Consider the following 22578-nt stretch of genomic DNA (forward strand, 5'->3'; position numbering starts at 1 on the left):
AATAATTTATGTATAAAGGATGTTATAATTTTCGAATAAGAAATAATCCTTACTACTATCTATTGTTTAGAATAGTATAAGTGCATATTTGAGATTACACATTTTAGTTCTATATCTTAATACTATCTATATTGATAAATGACTTATATGTAAAAAATGCTATAATTTTCGGATGAAATTCAAATTTTAACTGCATTAAAAGAGATCAATTTATCGCGTTAGATTTATATCTGATTTGTAGCATGTACTTCTGAGAGCACTATAGTTGTGTGTATATGTATATGTATAAATTTAGAGAAAGTAGTATAGAACACAGATCGTGTATAATTAACCATAAGTGGGCACCATTGGGCACGTGGAGAGGTTCTAACCTAAGCGGATATATTTATGAATGTAATTTCTATTAAAGTATAATTTCCACATATAAAAATGACTTATAAGGTTATAGTTGATTCTAAAAATCCTCCAACAGGTATGTTCTACAACACAATTTTGTTAAATATAGTAAGTTCAACTACATACATAAAAAATAATGTAGAAACATATGTCAAAAATGAAATCTTATTTTTTCTTTATTTTTAAATAATATTAGTGAAAAAGTGTGTTTTATTTGATAATATCTAACTTAATGTTAAAAAATATCTTCCTAGTGTAGTGTTTAATAAACTAATACTATTATGTATTTTTTTTAAATAAAATTGTGTTAATTTGACAATTAATGTTTTGTAATGTATATAGATGCATTGATAGTATTAGAGGTAATCAATTCGCAAAATAAGGAAAAAATTGAAATAGTTTGGTGCAATGATTGGAAGGATGATGGAAATATACAACTAACTGATAGTCAAAATAAAGTATTGGGAAAAAGAAGCAGTGATGTTAGTCGCTATTTTGCTAGAACTACATGTACAGATCTTTATGGTAAGTGTATATCATATATGTATTATTTCTTTTATAATATATAAATAGATCTTATTTTTTTACTTACTTTTGTTATATGTTTAATTTAGGTGGTGTCAATCCTCGTGAAAAGACTGAAGTTGATCATTGGTTATCATTTGCAATCGGACCTCTTGAATTTTATCCATTAAAGGAAGATGCACTCTCTTATTTAGATAACATATTAATGACAAACACTTGGTTGGTCTCCAAAAAATTAACAATTGCTGACATCCATGTATTTTGTACTCTTGTAGATAAGAAATTTTTGACACAGTTCGAAAAAAAATTTATTAATATAACCAGATGGTATAAACAGATGCTTTCATTATCAGCTGTGACAAAAGCATTACATTTAGTTAAAAAGAATGCTAAATTATCTCATCATAATAATGTACAATCTGAGAAAACTATTAATAAACAAACAGGGCAAAGAAAGCAAGAAGGTAAATTTATTGATTTGCCTGGAGCAGAAATGGGTAAAGTGAGTAATTTATATTTATAACAAACTTTATTTTATAAGGTACTTAAATCTGTATAAATTTATTTATTTCTATAATAGGTCATAGTACGTTTCCCACCAGAAGCAAGTGGCTATTTACATATTGGTCATGCTAAGGCTGCCTTGTTAAATCAATATTATGCACAAACATTTCAAGGACAATTCATTATGAGATTCGACGATACAAATCCTGCGAAAGAGAATGTAGAGTTTGAAAAAGCTATTCTAGAAGATTTAGAGTTATTGCAAATTAAACCAGATCGATTTACTCATTCTTCTGATTACTTTGATTTGATGTTGGAGTATTGTACTAAACTGATAAAAGATGGTAAGGCATATGTAGATAATACACCAGCTGATATAATGAAAGAACAGCGTGATCAGAAATTGATGTCATCAAACAGAAATAATTGTAAGTATAAAACATTAAAAATTAAAATAAAAATAGCACAATGTTTTCAAAATAATCTAAAGGAAAAAAAGTTATTAAGAACATCATTATATTTATATTCTTAGCTATTGAACAGAATCTTGAATTATGGAATGAGATGCAGCAGGGTACAGTTAAAGGTCAGGAATGTTGTGTTAGAGCAAAGATTGATTATCAATCTACGAATGGATGTTTACGAGATCCAACAATTTATAGATGCAAACCAGAACCACATCCTCGTACTGGAACAAAATATAAGTATGTATGAATATTAAAAGTCTAAAGAACTTAACAAATGCTTCATTTTTTGTATATTTAATTCAATAACAATTTTTCATATAGGGTTTACCCAATATATGATTTTGCTTGTCCTATTGTTGATGCTGTCGAAAACGTTACTCATACTTTGCGTACAACAGAATATCATGACAGAGATGTTCAATTTTATTGGATAATTGATGCCCTGGGATTGAGACGTCCTTATATATGGGAATATTCACGTTTGAATATGACGCACACAGTTTTATCAAAAAGAAAATTAACTTGGTTCGTTGATCAAGGTTTAGTTGATGGTTGGGATGATCCACGCTTTCCAACAGTAAGGGGTATTCTGAGAAGAGGGATGACAGTTGAAGGATTGAAACAGTTTATTATTGCTCAAGGTAGTTCAAAATCTGTCGTTTTCATGGAATGGGATAAAATATGGGCATTTAACAAAAAAGTTATTGATCCAGTTGCTACTAGGTATACTACACAAAAAATGTTTTTATAAAAAAATATTCATAAAGCTAATTCACATAATATCGATTTTTAGATATACCGCTTTGGAATATAATAAAATTGTACCAGTGCATATAGATGATGCGAAGGAAGAATGGTTAACCGTTCAAAATCATCCAAAAGATATATCAAAAGGCACTAAACAAGTATTAGTAGGATCACAGGTATATATAGAAAGAGATGATGCAAATTTGCTAGCTGAAGGTCAAAATGCTACCTTCATTAATTGGGGTAACATTTTAATAAAACAAATTGAAAGAGAGAATGATGTTATTAAACGAGTTGTAGCACAATTAAATTTAGAAAACAAGGATTATAAAAATACATTAAAAATTACATGGTTATCAATACCGTCTGATAAAAATCATGATGTTAGTAAAGTTAGTCTAATTCCATGCTACGCTGTTTATTTTGATCATATTATAAGTAAATCAATATTGGGAAAGGATGATGATTACAAAGATTTCATTGCAAAAAATACAAGAGTGAGTTTTTATCGTTTTTACTAATTATAAATTTAAGAAACAGAACAAAAATATATGTAGTAAATATTTCAGACAGAGATACAAATGCTTGGAGAAGTAGCATTAAAACATGTGGAAAAAGGAGAAATAATTCAATTACAAAGAAAAGGATTTTTTAGATGCGATGTATCTTATGCTCCTGTTAGCCCATTTTCTTCTAGAGAACAGCCATTAATATTATTTCATATTCCAGATGGCCATACTACAAATGTAACAAAATCCATACCTACTGGTAGTACACCAGCATCTGTTAAAGAAATTTCTCAAAAAAATGTATGTATCATTTTGTTTCTACAATAATAAGTTAATAATGTACATGTAATATGATTTACATTATTTAAATTCTTTTTCTTATTGTTATTATTTTAGAAACGAACATTAGATGCGAACTTAATTAACAAAAAAATTGTTGTACAATTAGAAGAAATTGGGACACTAGGTACAACTTTAAATAAGTCGCAAATGATATCTGATGAAAGTACATTGTCTAAAAATATTGTACAACAAGAAAGCAGAATTAAAGAATTACAATTGAAGATAAATCAAGAAATGCAACGACTTTCTAATTTAAAAACAGAATATAAAAATAAAACTGGTAATGAGTGGACTGGAATAAAAAATCAAAATATAACAAAAGATATATTAACAGAATCGCATGTTGTAAGATTATATAATGAAATTCAAAAACAAGGAGATAAAGTAAGACAATTAAAAAGTTCGAAAGCAGAAAAAAGTGTTATTGATGAAGAGGTAAAAAAACTTTTGGCTTTGAAGTTGGATTACAAATCTCTTACTGGTCAAGATTGGAAACCACCTACTATTCCAGCAACTGATGTAACGGATAAAGACAAAAATTCTGTTGACAAAATATCTGCAAGTATACAAAAACAAGGAGATAAAGTAAGGCAATTAAAAAGTTCGAAAGCAGAAAAAGATGTTATCGATGAAGAGGTAAAAAAACTTTTGGCTTTGAAGTTGGATTACAAATCTCTTACTGGTCAAGATTGGAAACCATCTACTATTCCAGCAACTGATGTAACGAATAAAGACAAAAATTTTGTTGACGAAATATCTGAAAGTATACAAAAACAAGGAGATAAAGTAAGGCAATTAAAAAGTTCGAAAGCAGAAAAAGATGTTATCGATGAAGAGGTAAAAAAACTTTTGGCTTTGAAGTTGGATTACAGATCTCTTACTGGTCAAGATTGGAAACCATCTACTATTCCAGCAACTGATGTAACGGATAAAGACAAAAATTCTGTTGACAAAATATCTGAAAGTATACAAAAACAAGGAGATAAAGTAAGGCAATTAAAAAGTTCGAAAGCAGAAAAAGATGTTATCGATGAAGAGGTAAAAAAACTTTTGGCTTTGAAGTTGGATTACAAATCTCTTACTGGTCAAGATTGGAAACCATCTACTATTCCAGCAACTGATGTAACGAATAAAGACAAAAATTTTGTTGACGAAATATCTGAAAGTATACAAAAACAAGGAGATAAAGTAAGGCAATTAAAAAGTTCGAAAGCAGAAAAAGATGTTATCGATGAAGAGGTAAAAAAACTTTTGGCTTTAAAGTTGGATTACAAATCTCTTACTGGTCAAGATTGGAAACCATCTACTATTCCAACAAGTGATGTAACGAATAAAGACGAAAATTCTGCTGACAAAATATCAGAAAGTATACAGAAACAAGGAGATAAAGTAAGAAAATTAAAAGAAATTAAAACAGATAAAAGTATTATTGACCAAGAAATAAAGATTCTATTAGATTTGAAAAATAATTATAAGGCATTAACAGGACAAGAATGGAAATCAATATCTGATATGTCTAAGAAGAAAAAAGAAGATGTTTCTAAACGCGAAAAACAGAATACATCTAATAAAGAAATATGTAAAAATGAAAGCATGAAAGATGTAGATACAGGTAAAACAAGATTAGGATTAGAGGCAAGAAAAGAAGAAAATTTCTTTGATTGGTATTCTCAAATTATTACTAAAAGTGGTATGATTGAATATTACGATGTATCCGGTTGTTATATTTACCGCCCGTGGAGTTTTGCTGTGTGGAAAATGATAAAAGAATACATTGACAAAGAAATAACACAAATGGGTGTACAAGAATGTTATTTTCCTATGTTCGTTACACGAACAGTATTAGAAAAAGAAAAAAAGCACATAGCAGATTTTGCTCCTGAAGTTGCATGGGTAACAAAATGTGGAGAATCAGACTTAGCAGAACCTATTGCTATAAGACCAACATCAGAGACTGTAATGTATCCTGCTTATGCCAAATGGTTAAAATCTGATACTGAACTTCCTTTAAAACTTAATCAATGGAATAATGTTGTAGTAAGTATCAAATACATATGTAAATTATTAGTTATTAGGAATAAAATAATTACTTTTTTATTTAAAATGTTATTGTAATCAAATGTTCCTTTATCACAGAGATGGGAATTTAAGGATCCTAAACCTTTCTTACGTACAAGAGAATTTTTGTGGCAAGAAGGTCATTCTGCTTTTGCTACTAAAGCTGAGGCTGATGAAGAAGTCATGCTCATTTTAGATCTATATGCAAGAGTATATGAAGACTTGTTAGCAATACCTGTTGTTAAAGGCCGTAAAACGGAAAAAGAGAAATTTGCTGGTGGTGACTACACTACCACTGTTGAAGCTTTTATTTCAACAAGTGGTCGTGCAATACAAGGAGCGACAAGTCATCATCTCGGACAAAATTTTTCTAAAATGTTTAATATTCAAGTAGAGAATGCAGTAGAAGGGAATGAAAAAACATTTGTCTATCAAAATTCATGGGGTCTAACGACTCGCACGATTGGAGTTATGATAATGGTACATATATCTTTGCTTTAGTAGAAGAATAGTTTTTAGGGAAATAATTTCATACTTCATTTGTAGGTCCATGGAGATGATAAAGGTTTAGTATTACCACCAAATGTAGCTTCTATTCAAGCCATTATAGTTCCTTGCGGTATTACAGCAAGTACAACGCCTCAACAAAGAGAATTATTGTTCTCTGAATGTAATAAATTATTGGATGAACTTTCGAAAGATTCACTTAGAGTTAAAGCAGATTATCGGAGTAATCGCACTCCAGGTTGGAAATTTAATCATTGGGAATTAAAAGGTGTACCTGTAAGAATTGAAGTAGGTCCTAAAGACTTAAACAAAAATCAGGTCACTTTTGTACGTAGAGATAATTCTGAAAGAGTATTTGCAAAAAGACCTGACGTAGTCACGGCTTTGCATACATTACTGACTAATATACAAGCAGATATGCTTTCCAAGTAAGCTATTAGAAAATAAGACCTTTATATAATATTGTAAATACTATTATTTTATAAATGGACTTTTTTCCCTAACAGAGCAAAAAAAAACTTAAACGAGCATATTAAGCGTGCGGATAATTGGAATGAATTTTGTTCTTATCTCAATGAAAAAAACATATTATTATCACCATTTTGTGGAGAATCATCTTGTGAAGATAAAATTAAACGCGACAGTGCACGGTAAATATGGTTAAAATCTTTTCTATGATTGACACTTGTCTGTAGAATATAAAGTAGATACATTTTATTTCTCTTCATAGAGAGGATACGGGAGGAGAAATTGGAACATTATCAATGGGTGCAAAAAGTCTATGCATACCATTTGAACAACCACCTTCATCAACATCTTTTGATAAACAAACATGTATCCACCCCGATTGTCAGAACAAACCGCAGTTTTATACACTTTTCGGCCGTAGCTATTAAAGTAATCTAATATGTATAAAAAAATGAGACAATTATTACAATAAAAATTTCTTTAAACAACAGGTTTTCTATATATGACTTTAATATTAGTATTATAATACTTATCCATATGAATTGATATTTGTATTAGGTTGTCCGAAAAGTGTCTTTCTTTTACAGACGCATCTTTTACAACGACGCATCTTTATACAAACATGAAGCCTAATCTGTCGAACGTTGTGATCCTTATTTTGATAGAACAAAATAGATCATACGTAATTCGATAAAATAATATAAAACGGAAAATGTTATGCATCCATTATTTCCTTATAAAACGAAAAAAACTATTCGAACGACTTAATACTATTTCAAATTTGAAATAATCAAGTTCATTTTATCATTATTTTATTTATCATTGTATTTGCTTATAATTGGTGTAATTGTATCTAAAATTTATTATATTGCTTATATCGTCTAAACCTCTATTTAAGTAAATTTTACTTAATTTTATGTATTCTTATTTATAGTTAAATTGTAGATGAATATAAACAAAGTATTGGAAAAAATTGTCTGTTATATTACTTAAAACAAAATAAACTATAACAAATTTTAAAATGATTTGAAATATAGTAAGACGCATATACTATATATACAACTAGGAATAATAAAGAAGACATATGCTATTTAGATTTTGAAAGCATTTCATAAATAAATTATAAAATTTAATTATAAAAGGTACTTAAATATTATAAATTTATAAGTATAAATAATACTTATTGCAAATACATTAGAAGCTAAAATAATGTATTGTATACAGAATTGAGATGTATTTACCAACATATATGTACAGTACTTCTAATTCATAATTGAAACAAAACAATAGTATTTTTTCAAATATGTATATTTTTAACATCTTGTAGAATATATCAGGAGAGATGGTAATCAGGTAAAAAGTTATTTTATATACAAAAGTAAGTCGAGAAAGATGAAGATTCTTAGTTGAGATTTTATTTTGAAAAAAATAATATTTGAAAATTTTTCTATTACGTATGCACGTAGCTAACTTTCAATTGAATAAGGGTGGTACAAGCGGGTAAGAATTTATTCTACAAATAAAGGTAAATCAAAAGTGTAGAATAAAACTTTTCGTTTCAAGCTTCTTTTTCGGTACTTCAAATTTGAAATAATAGTCATTGACAGACACAATCAATTCGATCAGGAATGAGCTGAGTAGTCTAAATTTTCAAACTCGACTTTCTGTAGAAAAAAATCTGAAATTAAAAGGTTATCCTTTTTTTCAATTTGTCTTTGTTTATAAACTCATCTTTTGTCCAGTTACACATATTACCCACTCTGGTACATTTTGTATGTGCGAGTATTTATATGTACGTACATATGTAATTTTACAAAATTTACAAATTATTCTTGTATTATCCTTACATTTTTAAATGTTGCATACAAAAGTGATATATTTATTTTATGAAATTATATTGTTAATGAATGTACCATGTATAAACGTGCTTTTAACGTTTTGTAAATAAATACCGCTTTAGGTTTTAAAATACGAGTTTTCTATGTACATATTTATATTATAATATTGAAAATATATTATTTTAAACAATTTCTTACTAGTACTTCTTAAATCACATTTCTAACTATTCGACAAAATACCAATATGTATTGTTTATTGTAAGGATTTCATTTCAGTAATGAAATCTTCAATCTTTTTCAGTTTCAGTGTTGTGACTTGTCGATTCTTTTATTACATATTTAGATGTAGATAATGTAGAATTTTCATCATGTTTTGATTCATCTATGCTTGAATTTTTTACATGTTCTGGTGAGTTAAAATTTGTTTGTATATTATTTTGTTCTTTTAAAAAATTTGTTTGTTGAATGCACCTTTTACTATCCTCTTTTTTATATCTTGAGAACAAGTCTGGATTATCATCGACAAAACATTTAATCTTTTTTAAATCAATACTTACTTTAAAATCTGTTTTCAAACCTTTTTTCATACTGTGTATTTCATATGTTCTGTTTATAATATCATCAAAGTTTAAATTTTGAATATTTTGTTCTACATCATTAATACTTCTACCACAATTATAGTTACAACTTGTAATGGCATCGAAGTTATTTTTAATGTCGTCACTTAATCTAATAGTTTCATGATTTCGTCCTCCATCGTTATGCTCAATTGTTTTATTCTCACTTTGATTATTGTTATTTGTAAAAACATTTGGATTATTTGTAACTAATGTTGCATTAATTAGTAAATCATCTTTTGTAGTTTTGCAAGGAATTGTTATTACTGGATCCAGATTTTCCTTTATATCATCTTGATCATGTTCAGAGTATTCATTAACAAATATGCTTGTGTTTTTGTCTTTATTGCTATAAATATTTCCAGATCTAACATTTAGGAAAGTATCATTTTGTGTTTTAAAAATACATTGTGGAGCAACCTTTTTTATTGGTACATCAAATGTAGTGTTCTTCCTTGTAGTAGTTACACATTCCATATTAATGTTTACAGAATATTTATCATATAAGATCATCTATGTAAAAAGAATTATAATCGCATAAGTAATCCATAAAGTTCCTACATATTTTTAATGATATAATAGACAAATACTAATTGAAATATATTCACCTGCAGATTATTTATATTAGATACACGAAACTTAAGATCACGTAAACACACATATTCTGGTATTAATTGAGAATAATTACTGTCTGTGGATTCACTTTTCCCTTGCCAATACATATTGTGAAATTTATTATTTGATGTTCTGTGTTGTTTTAGAATAAGCCTATAATTCATGAAATATTATAATATCTTATATACAAGTGCAATGATATTACTTACCAAACATTTCATCCATTTGGAAGTATAAATATGCAAAATTAAATTTCGGTAAATTGTTATAATATAAAAATATTAATAAAGATATATAATGCTTACATTTCAACATCGTTCTGAGGTTTCCATTGTTCGGTTATTTGTGATCTTTTTGGTTTTGAATGGTCTAATGTGATAGGTTTTTCAATGCAATTAATTCTTGCATCATCTGTGAAACTTCTGTTACTTGATTCAATAACAGGGCTGATACCTCCATCCTCATCACACTGTTAATATTACAAACGATACATTCAATAAAACAATTTAAAGAATTTATACATTTTCTTTTTCAAACTATTTTTAAATAAAAATATTCTTTAATAAATAATGTTAATATGAAATATATTGTACAATATATAGACACAGTTATTTATTATACATCTCTTTTATAGAAAATATACAATTTAAAAGATATTTTACTTACATCTTTTATGTTATTATTAACTTTAATATTTTGAGATATTTTATTCATTTCAGTATCTACAGATATATGAAATTTTTCTTTGTTTGTATCAGTATTATTAATGAATATATTATTTGATGCATTCATTTTTAATGAACATTTTGCACTAGACGTATGTGGAATATCTTGATTCTTATTACAATTTTGTTTAATTTGAATATGTTTTTTTTTGTTTTGCAAATGAAATTCATCTATCGAAGTGCTATCCTCATTATGATTACTAATTTTTAGATTATTTTTATTGGATGTAACATACATAAAAGCATGTAAAGGTATGTGTGATGTTTGTGATGTTTCTTCCATTACACTATTAGTTTCCCGCAACTTTTTAGGTTCACTTATGCATGAAGCTATTGGTAACGATATACTTTTATCACGTTTTCTTTTTAAATTTAATTTTAAAATATTACATGAAGGTTGTAGCAGTGAATTATTACTTATCAATCCATCCCTATTTTGTGTTGTTGGATTATTGATCTTTTGTTCTAGTTCAATAGATGATAGATTCTCAAATTCTTTGGATGCCAATGAAACTACATCTGTAACTTTGATATTTGGAGTAAAATCAGTACAATTGTGTTCATTTTCATCGTTTAATTGTATTACATTATCCAAAATGTTAAAATTTGTTTTATTCTCTGGACTGAATTTCTTTAAATTATCAAATTCAGTTACATTTAAATTGCTTATCAGGGAATTATTAGTATCTGTTTGATTTTGATTGTTTTCTTGTAATTTTTCTGTTTTTAATAGATTAGAATTGTATATAGTATTACTTTTATTAGATTCGACTTTATTTCTTTTAAACGAAGATAAAGAATTTTCACTTTCATTAGCATCAATAAACACGTTATTTAATGAAATAAAATTACTGGCCTGTAAAATATATACGAACATCTGTGTAAATTGTATTTTATAAATAATTATTTAATTTATATTTTTAATATTGAAATAATTTATATTCTCAGTTAATTCTTGTTTATAAGTTTTAATATTTGCCTCTATAATGTCATCATCGCTATCGAGTGTAATAATATCAACTTGTTTGTCCAGTTGTGATTTGGAATGCCAAATTGAAGAATTGGAACTATCTTCATAATTATGTAACATTGAAGCTGTTACTGAACTTGACACACTCATAAAACTTTCCTTAGTACTTGTAGACTGCAGGCTGTGCCTTTCCACATTCGTTGGATTCAACATGGTATTTATATTTGCTCTGGTTCGATACTTATTATTGCTATTGAATATTAAAATAGTTTTTAATATTAAGTTTAATGTACTTAGAAATCTATGCTTTTAATTCCTTATATTATTTAAATACCAACTTTTGCATTTCTTCAATTAGTTTAAGTTGTCTTAATTTAAAACTTCGAGGACCAGGACGTTGTTTAATTATTGGTGATTGTGATGCAGAACTTATAAGTGGTGAACTTGATGCAAATGGTATAGGTGAGTCTTTACCAACAGAAATATCACTGTCAGAATCTTCGAAATTAGAAACATTCCTGGAGAAATAATTATGTATGTAATAATATATATTATATATATACTAAATATAATATATGTAATAATTTAAATTTATAAATAATATACTAATAATTCATATATTTATTAAGTAATAATACTTAAATTTAATACCTAGAAACAGACTAATACATACTGTAATGTATCTTTTGTTGTGCTTGAACTAGCAGTCGCCTTAGATTTGCCTATGTAAAAGAATAAATCAAGATTACAATAATATTATATGGGTAATTATATAGATAAAAGGTTATTATATTTATTTATATATATTTCTTCAAAAACTTTAGTCAAAAATTTCTTAATTGTTTACCTAAAATAGAAATACACTCTCCACATTCCCAAACAGGATTAGCCCATTTAAGCTGTCCACAAGCCATGTGAGTTCCTTGTGAACCACAAGTTCGACAAAGAGCTAATTCCCATTTCCTGCCAAATCACAATTACAACATATAAAAAATGAGAAATTAAAATCTTTAGTCACATTGATATGTAATAAATAAAATTTTTCTTTACTTACGCGTTAAAACTTGTATATTTTCTACCTTTAGGACATAAGCATATTGGAGCATTACATTGATCATGTCTGTATAAAAGTTCTTCAAATGCATTGGGTACGAGTTCCCAAGAAGCATCTCTAAAGCAAAACCATTAAAATGAAAAACTCTTTTGATTTGGCATTTTATTACAAAGTATACAAAGAAACTTTATTTTTTACTTACTGACTTGGAATAAAAATACCAAATTCTGACATTGCCTTTTGAAATGAATTTTTATTATTGCATAAAGGACACTTAAAAAAATAACCAGCACTCATAGCCAGTTGCTAAAACAATTTTTTCAGAAACTAATATATATTTCTATATACTTAAAAATTCAAATATTTTTAAATAAACTGTTATTTTACCTGAACACATTTTCTATGAAACCATGCATTTTTTTTACAGCATGGAGCCCACATTGTACCAACTGTATCATAAGGATCTACTTCATCATAACATATACAACATACTACTTTATTGGTTTTTGACAATTCAATTTTGACACGAGCATCTATTTTCTGTTTTGGTCTATGTTTTATACAATATGATCTAAAATATAATATATTCATTATTTTTAAAAAGGCCAAAATTATAAAGTCAATATAAACATAATGTACCTAAATTCATCAAAAAATTGATTTAGGGTTCCAGCCCTTAGCCCACAAGGATAATGAAATATTTTTTTACATTTTACATTACAACATCCCAAAGTGGCACCAGCTTTTTTGCAGTATGAACATACCTTTAAATTAAAATTATATTATAATTTCCAAATATATATTTTCTTTTTTTTTGTTTATATATGAATACCTACCAATCTTTTGCCCCTGCTAATTTCCTTCTTTATATCTGTTTTCAAAAATCCTAAAATACCTTCATCATCCTTTCCTCTCTGTTGCATGTTTGATGATAAAAGCTATAACAGGATATTGTGTTAAAATATTAAATATGTATTATGATATTAAAACTGCTTAACATATGATATTTATAAAATCATGTACCAAACAATAATAATGTGTAACGATTTCACCATCTTCATAAAATTTTCCAAATTCCAATTCATTATTCTCTGATAATCTACAGAAGCAGCAAATTCTATGTTTAGATGGTTTATTGCGCTTTGACATGGTGTTCGCTATAAAATTTAATAAACAGATTTAAAATGTATAATACATAAGAGATTAATATATAATATTTTTTATATAACTAATACAAAAAGTGTATATGACTGTAATATATTTAACACAATAAATGTCTATTAAACAAATACAATAAATATATTGTTTATTTACTATACAATGGCGTACTTAAAAAAATAAATTTGAATATTCTATATAAGTAGGAATCATTCTTCTTACATCAATAAGTAAAAAACGGCAAATTTTTAATTGTCATTGTCATTGTTGTAGCAAATAAGTGGTATGTAAAATAAAATCAGTGCAATACGTACAAATTAAATTCTTTTCTAAAGGCACAACTTCAGACGCATATATGTAGATAAAATATACATCAAAATTAAAAGTATCATATGAACTTCCTTTATAAATACATATTTGGAAAACACTTTTATTACGTATGTACAATGTACATATAAGTCATTCTTACAATGAAAACGATCGACAGAATGAGAAATCGTGATATTAATGCATGATAATATAAATGAAACATTCCATTTCAATAACCCGATTAATATCTTTTTCCGCACAATACAGACAAGAGTACATAAAGAAATAACAAATTTTTGAATTTCGACAGGTTATTGCTCGATCACAAGCAGCTTATTTTCAAAATAATACTACGCGGGGAAACTCCATATAATTAATGTGATACTACACCAAACTTTTAATAAAGATTCACATTCCAATAGCCGTATAAATTCTATATTCGTATATCTGTTAAAAAATTGATAAATAAAACTTTATTTAATTCAAATTACTAATTGTTATTTATTATTAACAAAATATGCACTACACACACTTCCTTTTAGAAGAAATTACAAACCATTGAATATATGTACACACACGCACGATATAGCCCCAGTTGCACGTATAACGATATTTATCCAAATGCTGCGCTCTCTGGTGACGCAATAGGTAAACTATTCAAATAATCAAATTAATTTTTTACAAATATTTGGGTACAGATTACATATTTTTACTCTTATTATTTTTCAATATATTATAATAATTAACATACAATGTGATTATAATATTAAAAAAATGGTATTTAATTTGTAATCTCTTTTATAAAAATATGAAGATATAACGTATTGGATAAAAACCACTATTTCATGATTTTTCTTTTTATATAGAAAATACCATTACATATTACGAATAATATTATTTAAATAAGGTATTTGAACGAGATCTCTTCGAGCTTGCATCAATCGATATAAAACCGGGCAATCTAAAGATTCACATTTCGGGTCATCCAAGTAGCCAGTACAAGACTGACATATCTGAAAAAAATAAACATTTTTATATCAATGCCCTTTATACAAAAAAAAAAGATATAAAAATTATATGTACCATAGTAAGTTCGTGATGAGTACGTTCTAACCATCTTAACTTTTCATGTAGAATAGTAATTGTTTGACTTGGCTTTGCCATGCAATTCATACAAATATCTTTTTGCGTTTGATTTTCACAAACAGCACATACAGCAGTACTAAAAAATTGTCGAATAGTTAGCTTTTGATTGTTCGCACATAAATTAACTGTTTTATCAGGTGTTTGACGATGGATCATTTCTGTATACCTAATGATAGAGGAAAGTTAAAAGGTAATATTTCAGAACAAATATTACAAATAGACATAGCATAAAAGCATATTATATAATATTCATTGTACCATGTATTAGCATCAACACTGACTAAATTTAAACACCGATTAAGTGGTGGTATAATAACTTTTGTTATGTAGTATATCGAATTTGGACTTAAACTTCCATCTAAAATTACTTCTGTTGGAGTTCGTACACACTGAATTAGTGGCTGATTTGGAGCTCCAGCCACTATAATATATCGTACTCTTTCGCCAGTACGAGGTATCGCCCGTGGATCTTTGCGCATCAATCTTCGTGTTAACTCCAATGCAGGTACACAAGCACTGATTTTGTAACCATTCAAGCCACGAAATTCCTTTGCAAATGTTAAATCTTCAATTGATATTCTTTTACGTAAAATTTTATCAAATTGTCTAGTAACATATTGTTTTACTAAAGAGAGATCCTTTGTATCAAATAGGATTTTCAATGTTTTTTCAAGTATCTGAAATTAAAGATTTAATTTAATTCTAAAATGTTTAATAATTAATAATAAAATAATAATTTAATTAATCAAAATTTAATATTGATATTTTCATATTATCATTTCTTCATTTATTTATCTTATTTTATTTCATTTACTTACCTTAGTTACAGCTGGACAACCATCTCTACGAACAGTTTCAATACCTTTTGCTAAATATTCAGGTTCTTTCTGTTCTGGAGACTCATACATATAACCACAGTATCTTTTTTTAGTCTGAATATGAAAAAATATTGTAGAATGTTATACGTATTGATTAATTAATTAATTTATTATTATTTATTTATTTTTATTATTAATACATTATTTATTAATAATATTAATAAAATCTTACTTGTAATATTGATGGTTGTAAAACTTTCTCAAATTTAAGTTTTACAGGAGGAGGATTAGCTGCAGTAACAGTATCAGCAATTTCAGCTCCTATTGCAAATGCTTCTTCTTTTGATTTTCTACGTAAAAGAATAAATAATGAATCTGTATCACCATAAACAACTTCAGCTCCCCATTTAGGTGTAGATTCTACTATTTTAATTGCTCGTTCTAATGTTTCCCTTCCTTTACTAACAACACTGTCCCCTATCTTAATTAATAATAATTATAATTAATTTCGCAAGAAATTCATAAAAATATTATGTGACATATGTCTGACATACTTCAATACAAGGCATTCTGCCACTAAAATTAGCAGCTGTATAACCATAAGTAACATTTGCAATTAACTTAAGCCCTAATTGTTGTGAATGAAGAATACGTTGTAATGCGTGATTTTCATTCCCATGAAGTTTCATAGACTTTTTTACCATTAATCGAGTATTTAAAATTTCTGTAAGCATACGCGGTAATATTCCCGTTCTTATTTCTGGTTTTACAAAAGCTACACCACAGGGTGCAAAATTTATTTTTCCAAATAGTTTCTTAGCAGTATCTTTTTTTATTTTTAATGTAGTTGCACCAAACTCATATGGTTCATAACTAGAAGAAATAAAAATGACATTATATTTTTATACTACACTTTTTATCATAAACATATAGGAATATTGATATTATACTTACTGGCCAATGTGCTCTATACGACCTAAACATGTAGAGAAGCAATAGTTATAAGCAATAATAATGCTTGGATATAAACTTTGAAAATCCAGGACAATCAATGGATCAGTGTATAATGTGGACTGTGGTTCCATAATAAGTGGTAGAGATTCAGGTGCGCGCATTTGGGCTCTTTGTTGTATAGAGGGTGAAACTGAAATATAATTCAAAGGTTTTGCAAGCCTCAACATCATTGATTCAACTCGAAACTGAGAACCTCTTGAAAAAACTTCATAAAATTGTATTCCAAAAAGTCGTGCATGTTCACAAGTTCGACCTAAGATATTGTTGAGATATTATATAAGAAACAGAACATTACATTATAAAATAGAATGAAAAAGTAATGACTGATACAAACCAATAATATCAAGATGGATTAATATTCTCAATGTACCCACAATTCGTATGACATAATGAGTAATAACTCTCCATCGTATTGTTACACTTTTATGGTTCCACCAATTAGTTAAAATCTGAAAAGTAGGACATGACACTCTTTCACGCATTACATGATACATAACGTTCTCAAATGTATAATTTAATAATGCTATTTCATGTCTCATTATTCTCCAAACATCAAGGATAATTCGACCTGAGATTTTTGCATCACTGAAATTATCTTTATCAGATGCTTGTCCTTTAGATATTGGAGGGGCAGTTGGAATTCTTGAAATTTGCCACATAAAATCTTTTAGACCAATATGAGAAGCTCTATGAAAGATATATCCCCATGAAAGAGACTCAATCTCCCAACCAATTAAAATATCTGGATCACAGTGTCTAACTAATATTATAAGACTATTTAGTAAATCCTTTTCAGTTGATACATATGATGTAGTACATGTATTAGCTGAATGTATATTTTTTACATTTGTATTTTGGGTCAATGAATTTACAAGAATAGCACCTAAAATAGTATTATAGTTAGTTTTATTTATGATTATAAAAAATAATTAAAAAAGAAACACTAATTCTAATATATACCATGCTCTATTTGTTCAGTTTTTGAAGATAATGGAACATCATTATGAATAGCATAGAATATTGCTCCAATTGGATCATGGTTTGGATCAGGGAGAAATTTATCACGTGTAATAACGTGTATTTCTACTGCTAATATTGTCAGATATTGATGCTGCAATAGTTAAAGAAAATTTTAATAACGTCTGATATGATGATATTACCTTATAATTGCATTTGATATGATAGTATTACCACAGTTAGGCCTTTGGCATTTTGACGATTTTCATTTTCAATATTATTACTATGGTCTTTTAGAGTATATTCAATTTGTCCATATGAAATACCTAGATATTGTGGTGTATCATTATTCTTGTATAGTAATGGATTTTCAAGCATTTTTTGTAAAGAAGAATTAAAACTATTATTAGATTTGCTTGAATGCTCTGAACTGCCGGAACACTGTGATTTCATATATCGATTATTAGCAAGTATTTTGTTCAGAATATTGCTTTCTTTTATATCTCTTGGAACATCAATATTATCTTTTACTTCATGATTATTGTTCTTTTTCAATAAATGCTTTTTAGCTTGTAACCAAGTTTTAACATTTTTCGATGCTGGTGGCTGAATAAGAGGATGAATTATTAACGCATTGTATCCTGCAAGAACTCTCTTTATATTGCAAGACTTTATACTTGATCCAGAAGGATAAAATTCATTTATTCGCACTCGACGCCAGAGTTTAATACCTGTAACTCTATCTAAACTACATTTAAATGGAATTACTTTGTAAATACCATTATTACTTAAATTTTTTCCTTGCTTAAATTTTATCAAATCAACTTTGTTGCTGAAAAATAACGAATTGAATTTTGATTCTAACATATCATACATCTTCATAGAATTTATGATTCTTTCTCTGCTTGGTGAATTAAATTTACTTGTAATAGTAATAAACTTAGTTTCTATACCACTTATATTTTTTAGTGCCATGATATTTGGGCTATTTGATTCTGATTCTAATTTTCCATTAAGGTATTGTGTATATGTCATATTACAAACGTCTTCTTCATCTTCATCTTCATCTATATTTTTATGTATTAATGACATTTGGTCTGAAGTATTGTCTAAGTGCAAATTGACGTTATCTCTGGATGTACTTGGTAAATTATATTCATAATTGACTTTTTCATTCTCTTTTATGTGTAGTTTTATAGAATTTCCATGACAGTTAGAATTCACTATGGAAATGCTAATGGAATCATTGCTTTTATGTATATTATCTATGATTTCTTTTGTTAGAGATAAGTTTTCGAAATATATATTATCCTTTATAGAACTAATTTCTTCATTATTAATATTCATAAAACTTAATTTCTTACAAACCTGTTTGTTATTTTTAGGAATAATTTGTGTTTCAAAATTTGTGTTTGATACATTATCTTCTTTCTCAAAATTAATTAACTCTTCATGTACATTTGAACTACTAACATTAAAAATCAAATTTTATATAAAACATTCTTGTAAAATAAAAATATAGTCATATTTGTAACACTTACCTGTCTTTGTGTTTAAGAATAATTGAGCCGGTTTTGCTAATATTTGAAGTTTCATCATGTGAAAAGAATGCTGCAAAAAATATAAAATAATTTATCTAAAACATAGTTTGATATATTTAAAATGTATTTATAACAATAATATATTACTTACCTTGATTTTCCCCTAAAGCTAAATTATCTATTTTATCACGAAATAAATGTTGATTATTTCGTTTCAAAGTATTACAACTAAATCTTGAACTACAAGATTCATTATTTATAATATTTTTATCTCTTTTTGGAGACATTATTTTTATATCAAGCGAAGAATATTTTTTTGAGACAGAACATGGGCTATGTATCAATTTTGCTTTAGTTGGAGTATGATATGGTTCATTTGGTAAATAATTTCCAATGGTATTACGTCGCTTATGAGGAGATTGCAAATTAGAATCTTCCAATTCAAGCCTTCGTTTTATCAGTGAAATATTAACAACACTCTTGTCACTTTTAAATTTTGTATCTGACTTATAAATACAAATGCGCTTTTCTTCCTTGTTAATGGTAGTATCCTGATCTATCTCAGAATCACTGGAACTATTATCAGCATTACCATCAAGTGCAGGTATGTTTAATTTATTTAAAACACTATTCATGATATATGATTCATTAGGATTGTTTTCAAAATCTATTGAATTTTTAAAATGTTTACACTTATGTAATGTACATTCGATCTCATCTATATCATAAACATCTAAATCTTTGTGATCTAATTTATAAATATTTATATCTTTATAATATGACAACTTTTTTTCAGTAGTTTGTAACGTTTTTCTACGTTTACTTTCAAATTCTTGAGATTGTTTCTGATAAAATGTAAAATATTTAGATAATTCAATATCAAGTATAGTTCCTTGTGGAGTCATTAACTGATTTTGTAAAAAATTAAGATTTATTGGAATATTTATAAATTTTAATTCATTTAATATCATATTAGTATTGAAATGTAGTGCAAATTTACCCAATTTTGTACATGCTTTCTTTCCCTCCTTTACATTATTTTTAGTAAGCTGCCATATTAATTGCTTTTTATTTTTTAAAACTAAATCGCTTGGGCCATCATATTGCGGAACATCTCTTGAAGAAGTACTTTCAGCATTATGTTCAGTTATATCATTTGTTTGTTTGTTATCTTCTGTCATCTTACTTTCAATTTCAGTGATAACTGAGTTCCACGAACTAAGGCTCAAATCCAAACTTGTAATGTTCAAATCTTCAATTTCATCATCTTCATTATCCACTTTAATTTCATTATTCAACATAGAAAATTGAGAACCTAACATGCTATCATTATCTATAATTTTCTCTTCTTCATTTTCTTCTCTTAAATCAGCCAATATTTCAACCAAATACATATCTTCAGAGTCCACTAAAACAAATAAGTATATATGTACATGTATGTACAAGTGTATATGTTTACAAATAAAAATTTTAATATATAATTTTAACAAGAAAATGTTTAGTAGAAAATCCTACTTATTGTATAATTACTTACAAATAGTATTTTCTATTGTTTTATCTTGAAGTAAATTTTCTTTTATCTCAAAGTTATCAAATTCTAATAAACTATTATTTAAAAATGTTTCGTCTTTAGTTTCTTTATTTAGCATTAATGATTTAAAATGATTTGGAACATATGAAGCACTAAATGAGTTATTTTCATCATCCACTTCTAAAGGATAATTGTGTATTTTTGATGTTTTTGAAGTTATATCTTCACTGATCTAAGAGTATAAATGAATTAGACTTATATTTTTCAACGTGAAAATTTTAAAAATAATCTAATACTATACCTGTGATATAGACTGCAATTTTTTCCTTAATCTTTCTTTCTGATAAATATCATTCTCTGTTAAATCATAAATTCTGTTACTAGTATTAGAATACAAAAATTGTGATTCAACATTCTCTAAATTTTTTGCTTCTCTTCTATGTTTTTCTTCATTCCAAATGGCTGCAATACCAGGATTTAAATCCAAATCATTTTGAATTTCTTGTCTATTGAGTATGTCACATGCTTGTGCATCTACTTCTAATTTGCAGGTGCTTTGTTTAACAATAAATGCTGGGAGTTGTTTTTGCGAATCAAATAAATTTAATGGACTCTCATTTTCTGAATTTTCTTCTAATTTTGTATGTATGCATTGCCTAAATTTAACATCTTTTAAGTTTATTAAACTCATACCATATAGATTATAATCAATCATAAATTGCAAAATAAAAGGTATATGTGCTTCATGTGGTTGTAAACTTCGACCAAGAATTACTCCATTCTAAAAACATAATATATTTACTACTATTTCTGCATTCTTTAATAAATATAAAAAGATAATTACAAGCACAAATACTATATACTTGTAATAAATCAGCTGCTCGTTTGATCATAGCTGGATTGTAAAAGTAAATTTTTAAAAACAAATGTTCCTTTTCATGATATCCGTAAAGGGGACTAGAAAAAAGATTTTATATAATCAAATTCATATATATATAAATACTAATAATATGCAATATATTTAATATTCTTACATTCCAGAAACTTGTTGAACTTTATAAACATGCTGAGTATTAGATATTGCAGATCCCAATGATACATTTATTGCAGAATCTATTGCTGCTGCCAATTTGTACATATAACTATTAACATTATTATTTATTGTACATGGTATGTACATATATGGAAATACTCCATGTATATGTAAACATGTTTTTGTTCCTTAATACAATTAAAAATAAAAGATAAATAATTATTATTTAAGTATTTATCAGTAAATATTACATATTAATAAATTACGATATACCAGAAGGAGTAAATCCAAATATCCTGATAACTGGGACTTGTCTAATTTCATTTCCTCGAAAGTCTGAAAATGTTACATCTACTCCTAATAGTGGAATTGACTGATAACTATCTAAAGTTACCAAATTAATTGAAAACATATTTCTTATCTGTAAATAAAGCATATCTTTTATATTACTTACTTAAACAAATAAATTCGTTTTTTAAGTACTTACCTGAAGAATTACAGGTTAGAAAAATTTTCTTTTTACACAATTATTAATAATAATTCATGTAAAGTAATAAGTATGAAATTCCAGGTTATGCTTATATTTGTTCGTCCACTAATATTAAATTTCAAAGTTATTATGCTCACAATGTTTCTTGAAGTAAAGATGTTTTGTAAATGTTATTTTACTATCATTTTTATACATATATTAAACTGTTAATATTGTTTTTAAAAATTCCAATTAATTTT

At 26.9% G+C, this 22578-nt stretch overlaps 3 protein-coding genes and 1 long non-coding RNA gene across 10 annotated transcripts; 2 read left to right on the forward strand and 2 right to left on the reverse strand.

Annotated features, from left to right (window-relative positions):
* Positions 1–74: 74 nt before the first annotated feature.
* LOC132915449 (bifunctional glutamate/proline--tRNA ligase) lies at positions 75–8183 on the forward strand. The gene is made up of 14 exons (XM_060975250.1): positions 75–472; positions 739–921; positions 1011–1423; positions 1502–1853; positions 1958–2129; positions 2214–2615; positions 2686–3136; positions 3209–3448; positions 3545–5527; positions 5627–6028; positions 6095–6483; positions 6562–6705; positions 6786–6952; positions 7111–8183. Exons 1-13 carry the CDS (start codon positions 430–432, stop codon positions 6949–6951), a joined length of 5340 nt encoding a protein of 1779 aa, XP_060831233.1. The 5' UTR covers positions 75–429; the 3' UTR covers position 6952; positions 7111–8183.
* Positions 7814–14353, reverse strand: LOC132915451 (putative uncharacterized protein DDB_G0282133). Its single transcript, XM_060975256.1, has 15 exons — positions 13815–14353; positions 13366–13499; positions 13179–13280; positions 12982–13106; positions 12730–12913; positions 12545–12648; positions 12343–12459; positions 12136–12251; positions 11962–12010; positions 11627–11806; positions 11298–11538; positions 10260–11174; positions 9899–10062; positions 9587–9746; positions 7814–9491 (listed from the first exon to the last, which is right to left on the reverse strand). Exons 2-15 carry the CDS (start codon positions 13489–13491, stop codon positions 8649–8651), a joined length of 3426 nt encoding a protein of 1141 aa, XP_060831239.1. The 5' UTR covers positions 13492–13499; positions 13815–14353; the 3' UTR covers positions 7814–8648.
* Positions 14354–14631: 278 nt separating this feature from the next.
* LOC132915447 (DNA polymerase zeta catalytic subunit) lies at positions 14632–22434 on the reverse strand. 7 transcript variants are annotated; one of them, XM_060975246.1, is made up of 18 exons: positions 22337–22434; positions 22123–22185; positions 21851–22037; positions 21680–21773; positions 21118–21597; positions 20820–21048; positions 19437–20693; positions 19286–19355; positions 17979–19212; positions 17748–17898; positions 17122–17670; positions 16728–17040; positions 16328–16646; positions 16006–16254; positions 15774–15887; positions 15214–15632; positions 14893–15121; positions 14632–14822 (listed from the first exon to the last, which is right to left on the reverse strand). In XM_060975246.1, exons 3-18 carry the CDS (start codon positions 21994–21996, stop codon positions 14685–14687), a joined length of 5991 nt encoding a protein of 1996 aa, XP_060831229.1. In that variant the 5' UTR covers positions 21997–22037; positions 22123–22185; positions 22337–22434; the 3' UTR covers positions 14632–14684. The 7 variants fall into 7 exon arrangements, with proteins under 7 accessions (XP_060831229.1, XP_060831228.1, XP_060831230.1 ...); XM_060975245.1 differs by having other exon boundaries at positions 22123–22270; XM_060975247.1 differs by lacking the exon at positions 22337–22434 and having other exon boundaries at positions 21118–21278; positions 21510–21597; positions 22123–22285.
* On the forward strand, positions 22244–22512 carry LOC132915538 (uncharacterized). Its single transcript, XR_009659890.1, has 2 exons — positions 22244–22350; positions 22421–22512. It is a non-coding gene; the product is annotated as an uncharacterized LOC132915538 (long non-coding RNA).
* The last annotated feature ends 66 nt before the right edge of the window (positions 22513–22578 follow it).

The sequence above is a fragment of the Bombus pascuorum genome, chromosome 17, assembly GCF_905332965.1.
Source record: "Bombus pascuorum chromosome 17, iyBomPasc1.1, whole genome shotgun sequence".
Classification (NCBI taxonomy): Eukaryota; Metazoa; Arthropoda; class Insecta; order Hymenoptera; family Apidae; genus Bombus; species Bombus pascuorum.

Excerpts from the sequence above, each read along its gene's own strand:
- LOC132915449 (XM_060975250.1), top strand. The coding sequence starts at position 430 with ATGACTTATAAGGTTATAGTTGATTCTAAAAATCCTCCAACAG. Across the intron at positions 473-738 it reads TTCTAAAAATCCTCCAACAG|ATGCATTGATAGTATTAGAG; the intron begins GTATGTTCTACA and ends TAATGTATATAG. Across the intron at positions 6,029-6,094 it reads CGATTGGAGTTATGATAATG|GTCCATGGAGATGATAAAGG; the intron begins GTACATATATCT and ends CTTCATTTGTAG.
- LOC132915451 (XM_060975256.1), bottom strand. The coding sequence starts at position 13,491 with ATGTCAAAGCGCAATAAACCATCTAAACATAGAATTTGCTGCTTCTGT. Across the intron at positions 12,252-12,342 it reads AAATATACAAGTTTTAACGC|GAAATGGGAATTAGCTCTTT; the intron begins GTAAGTAAAGAA and ends GTGATTTGGCAG. Across the intron at positions 10,063-10,259 it reads TTAATAATAACATAAAAGAT|TGTGATGAGGATGGAGGTAT; the intron begins GTAAGTAAAATA and ends TAATATTAACAG.
- LOC132915447 (XM_060975243.1), bottom strand. The coding sequence starts at position 22,285 with ATGCTTTATTTACAGATAAGAAATATGTTTTCAATTAATTTGGTAACT. Across the intron at positions 20,694-20,819 it reads AACAATAGAAAATACTATTT|TGGACTCTGAAGATATGTAT; the intron begins GTAAGTAATTAT and ends TATTTGTTTTAG. Across the intron at positions 19,213-19,285 it reads ATTCTTAAACACAAAGACAG|TAGTTCAAATGTACATGAAG; the intron begins GTAAGTGTTACA and ends TTTTAATGTTAG.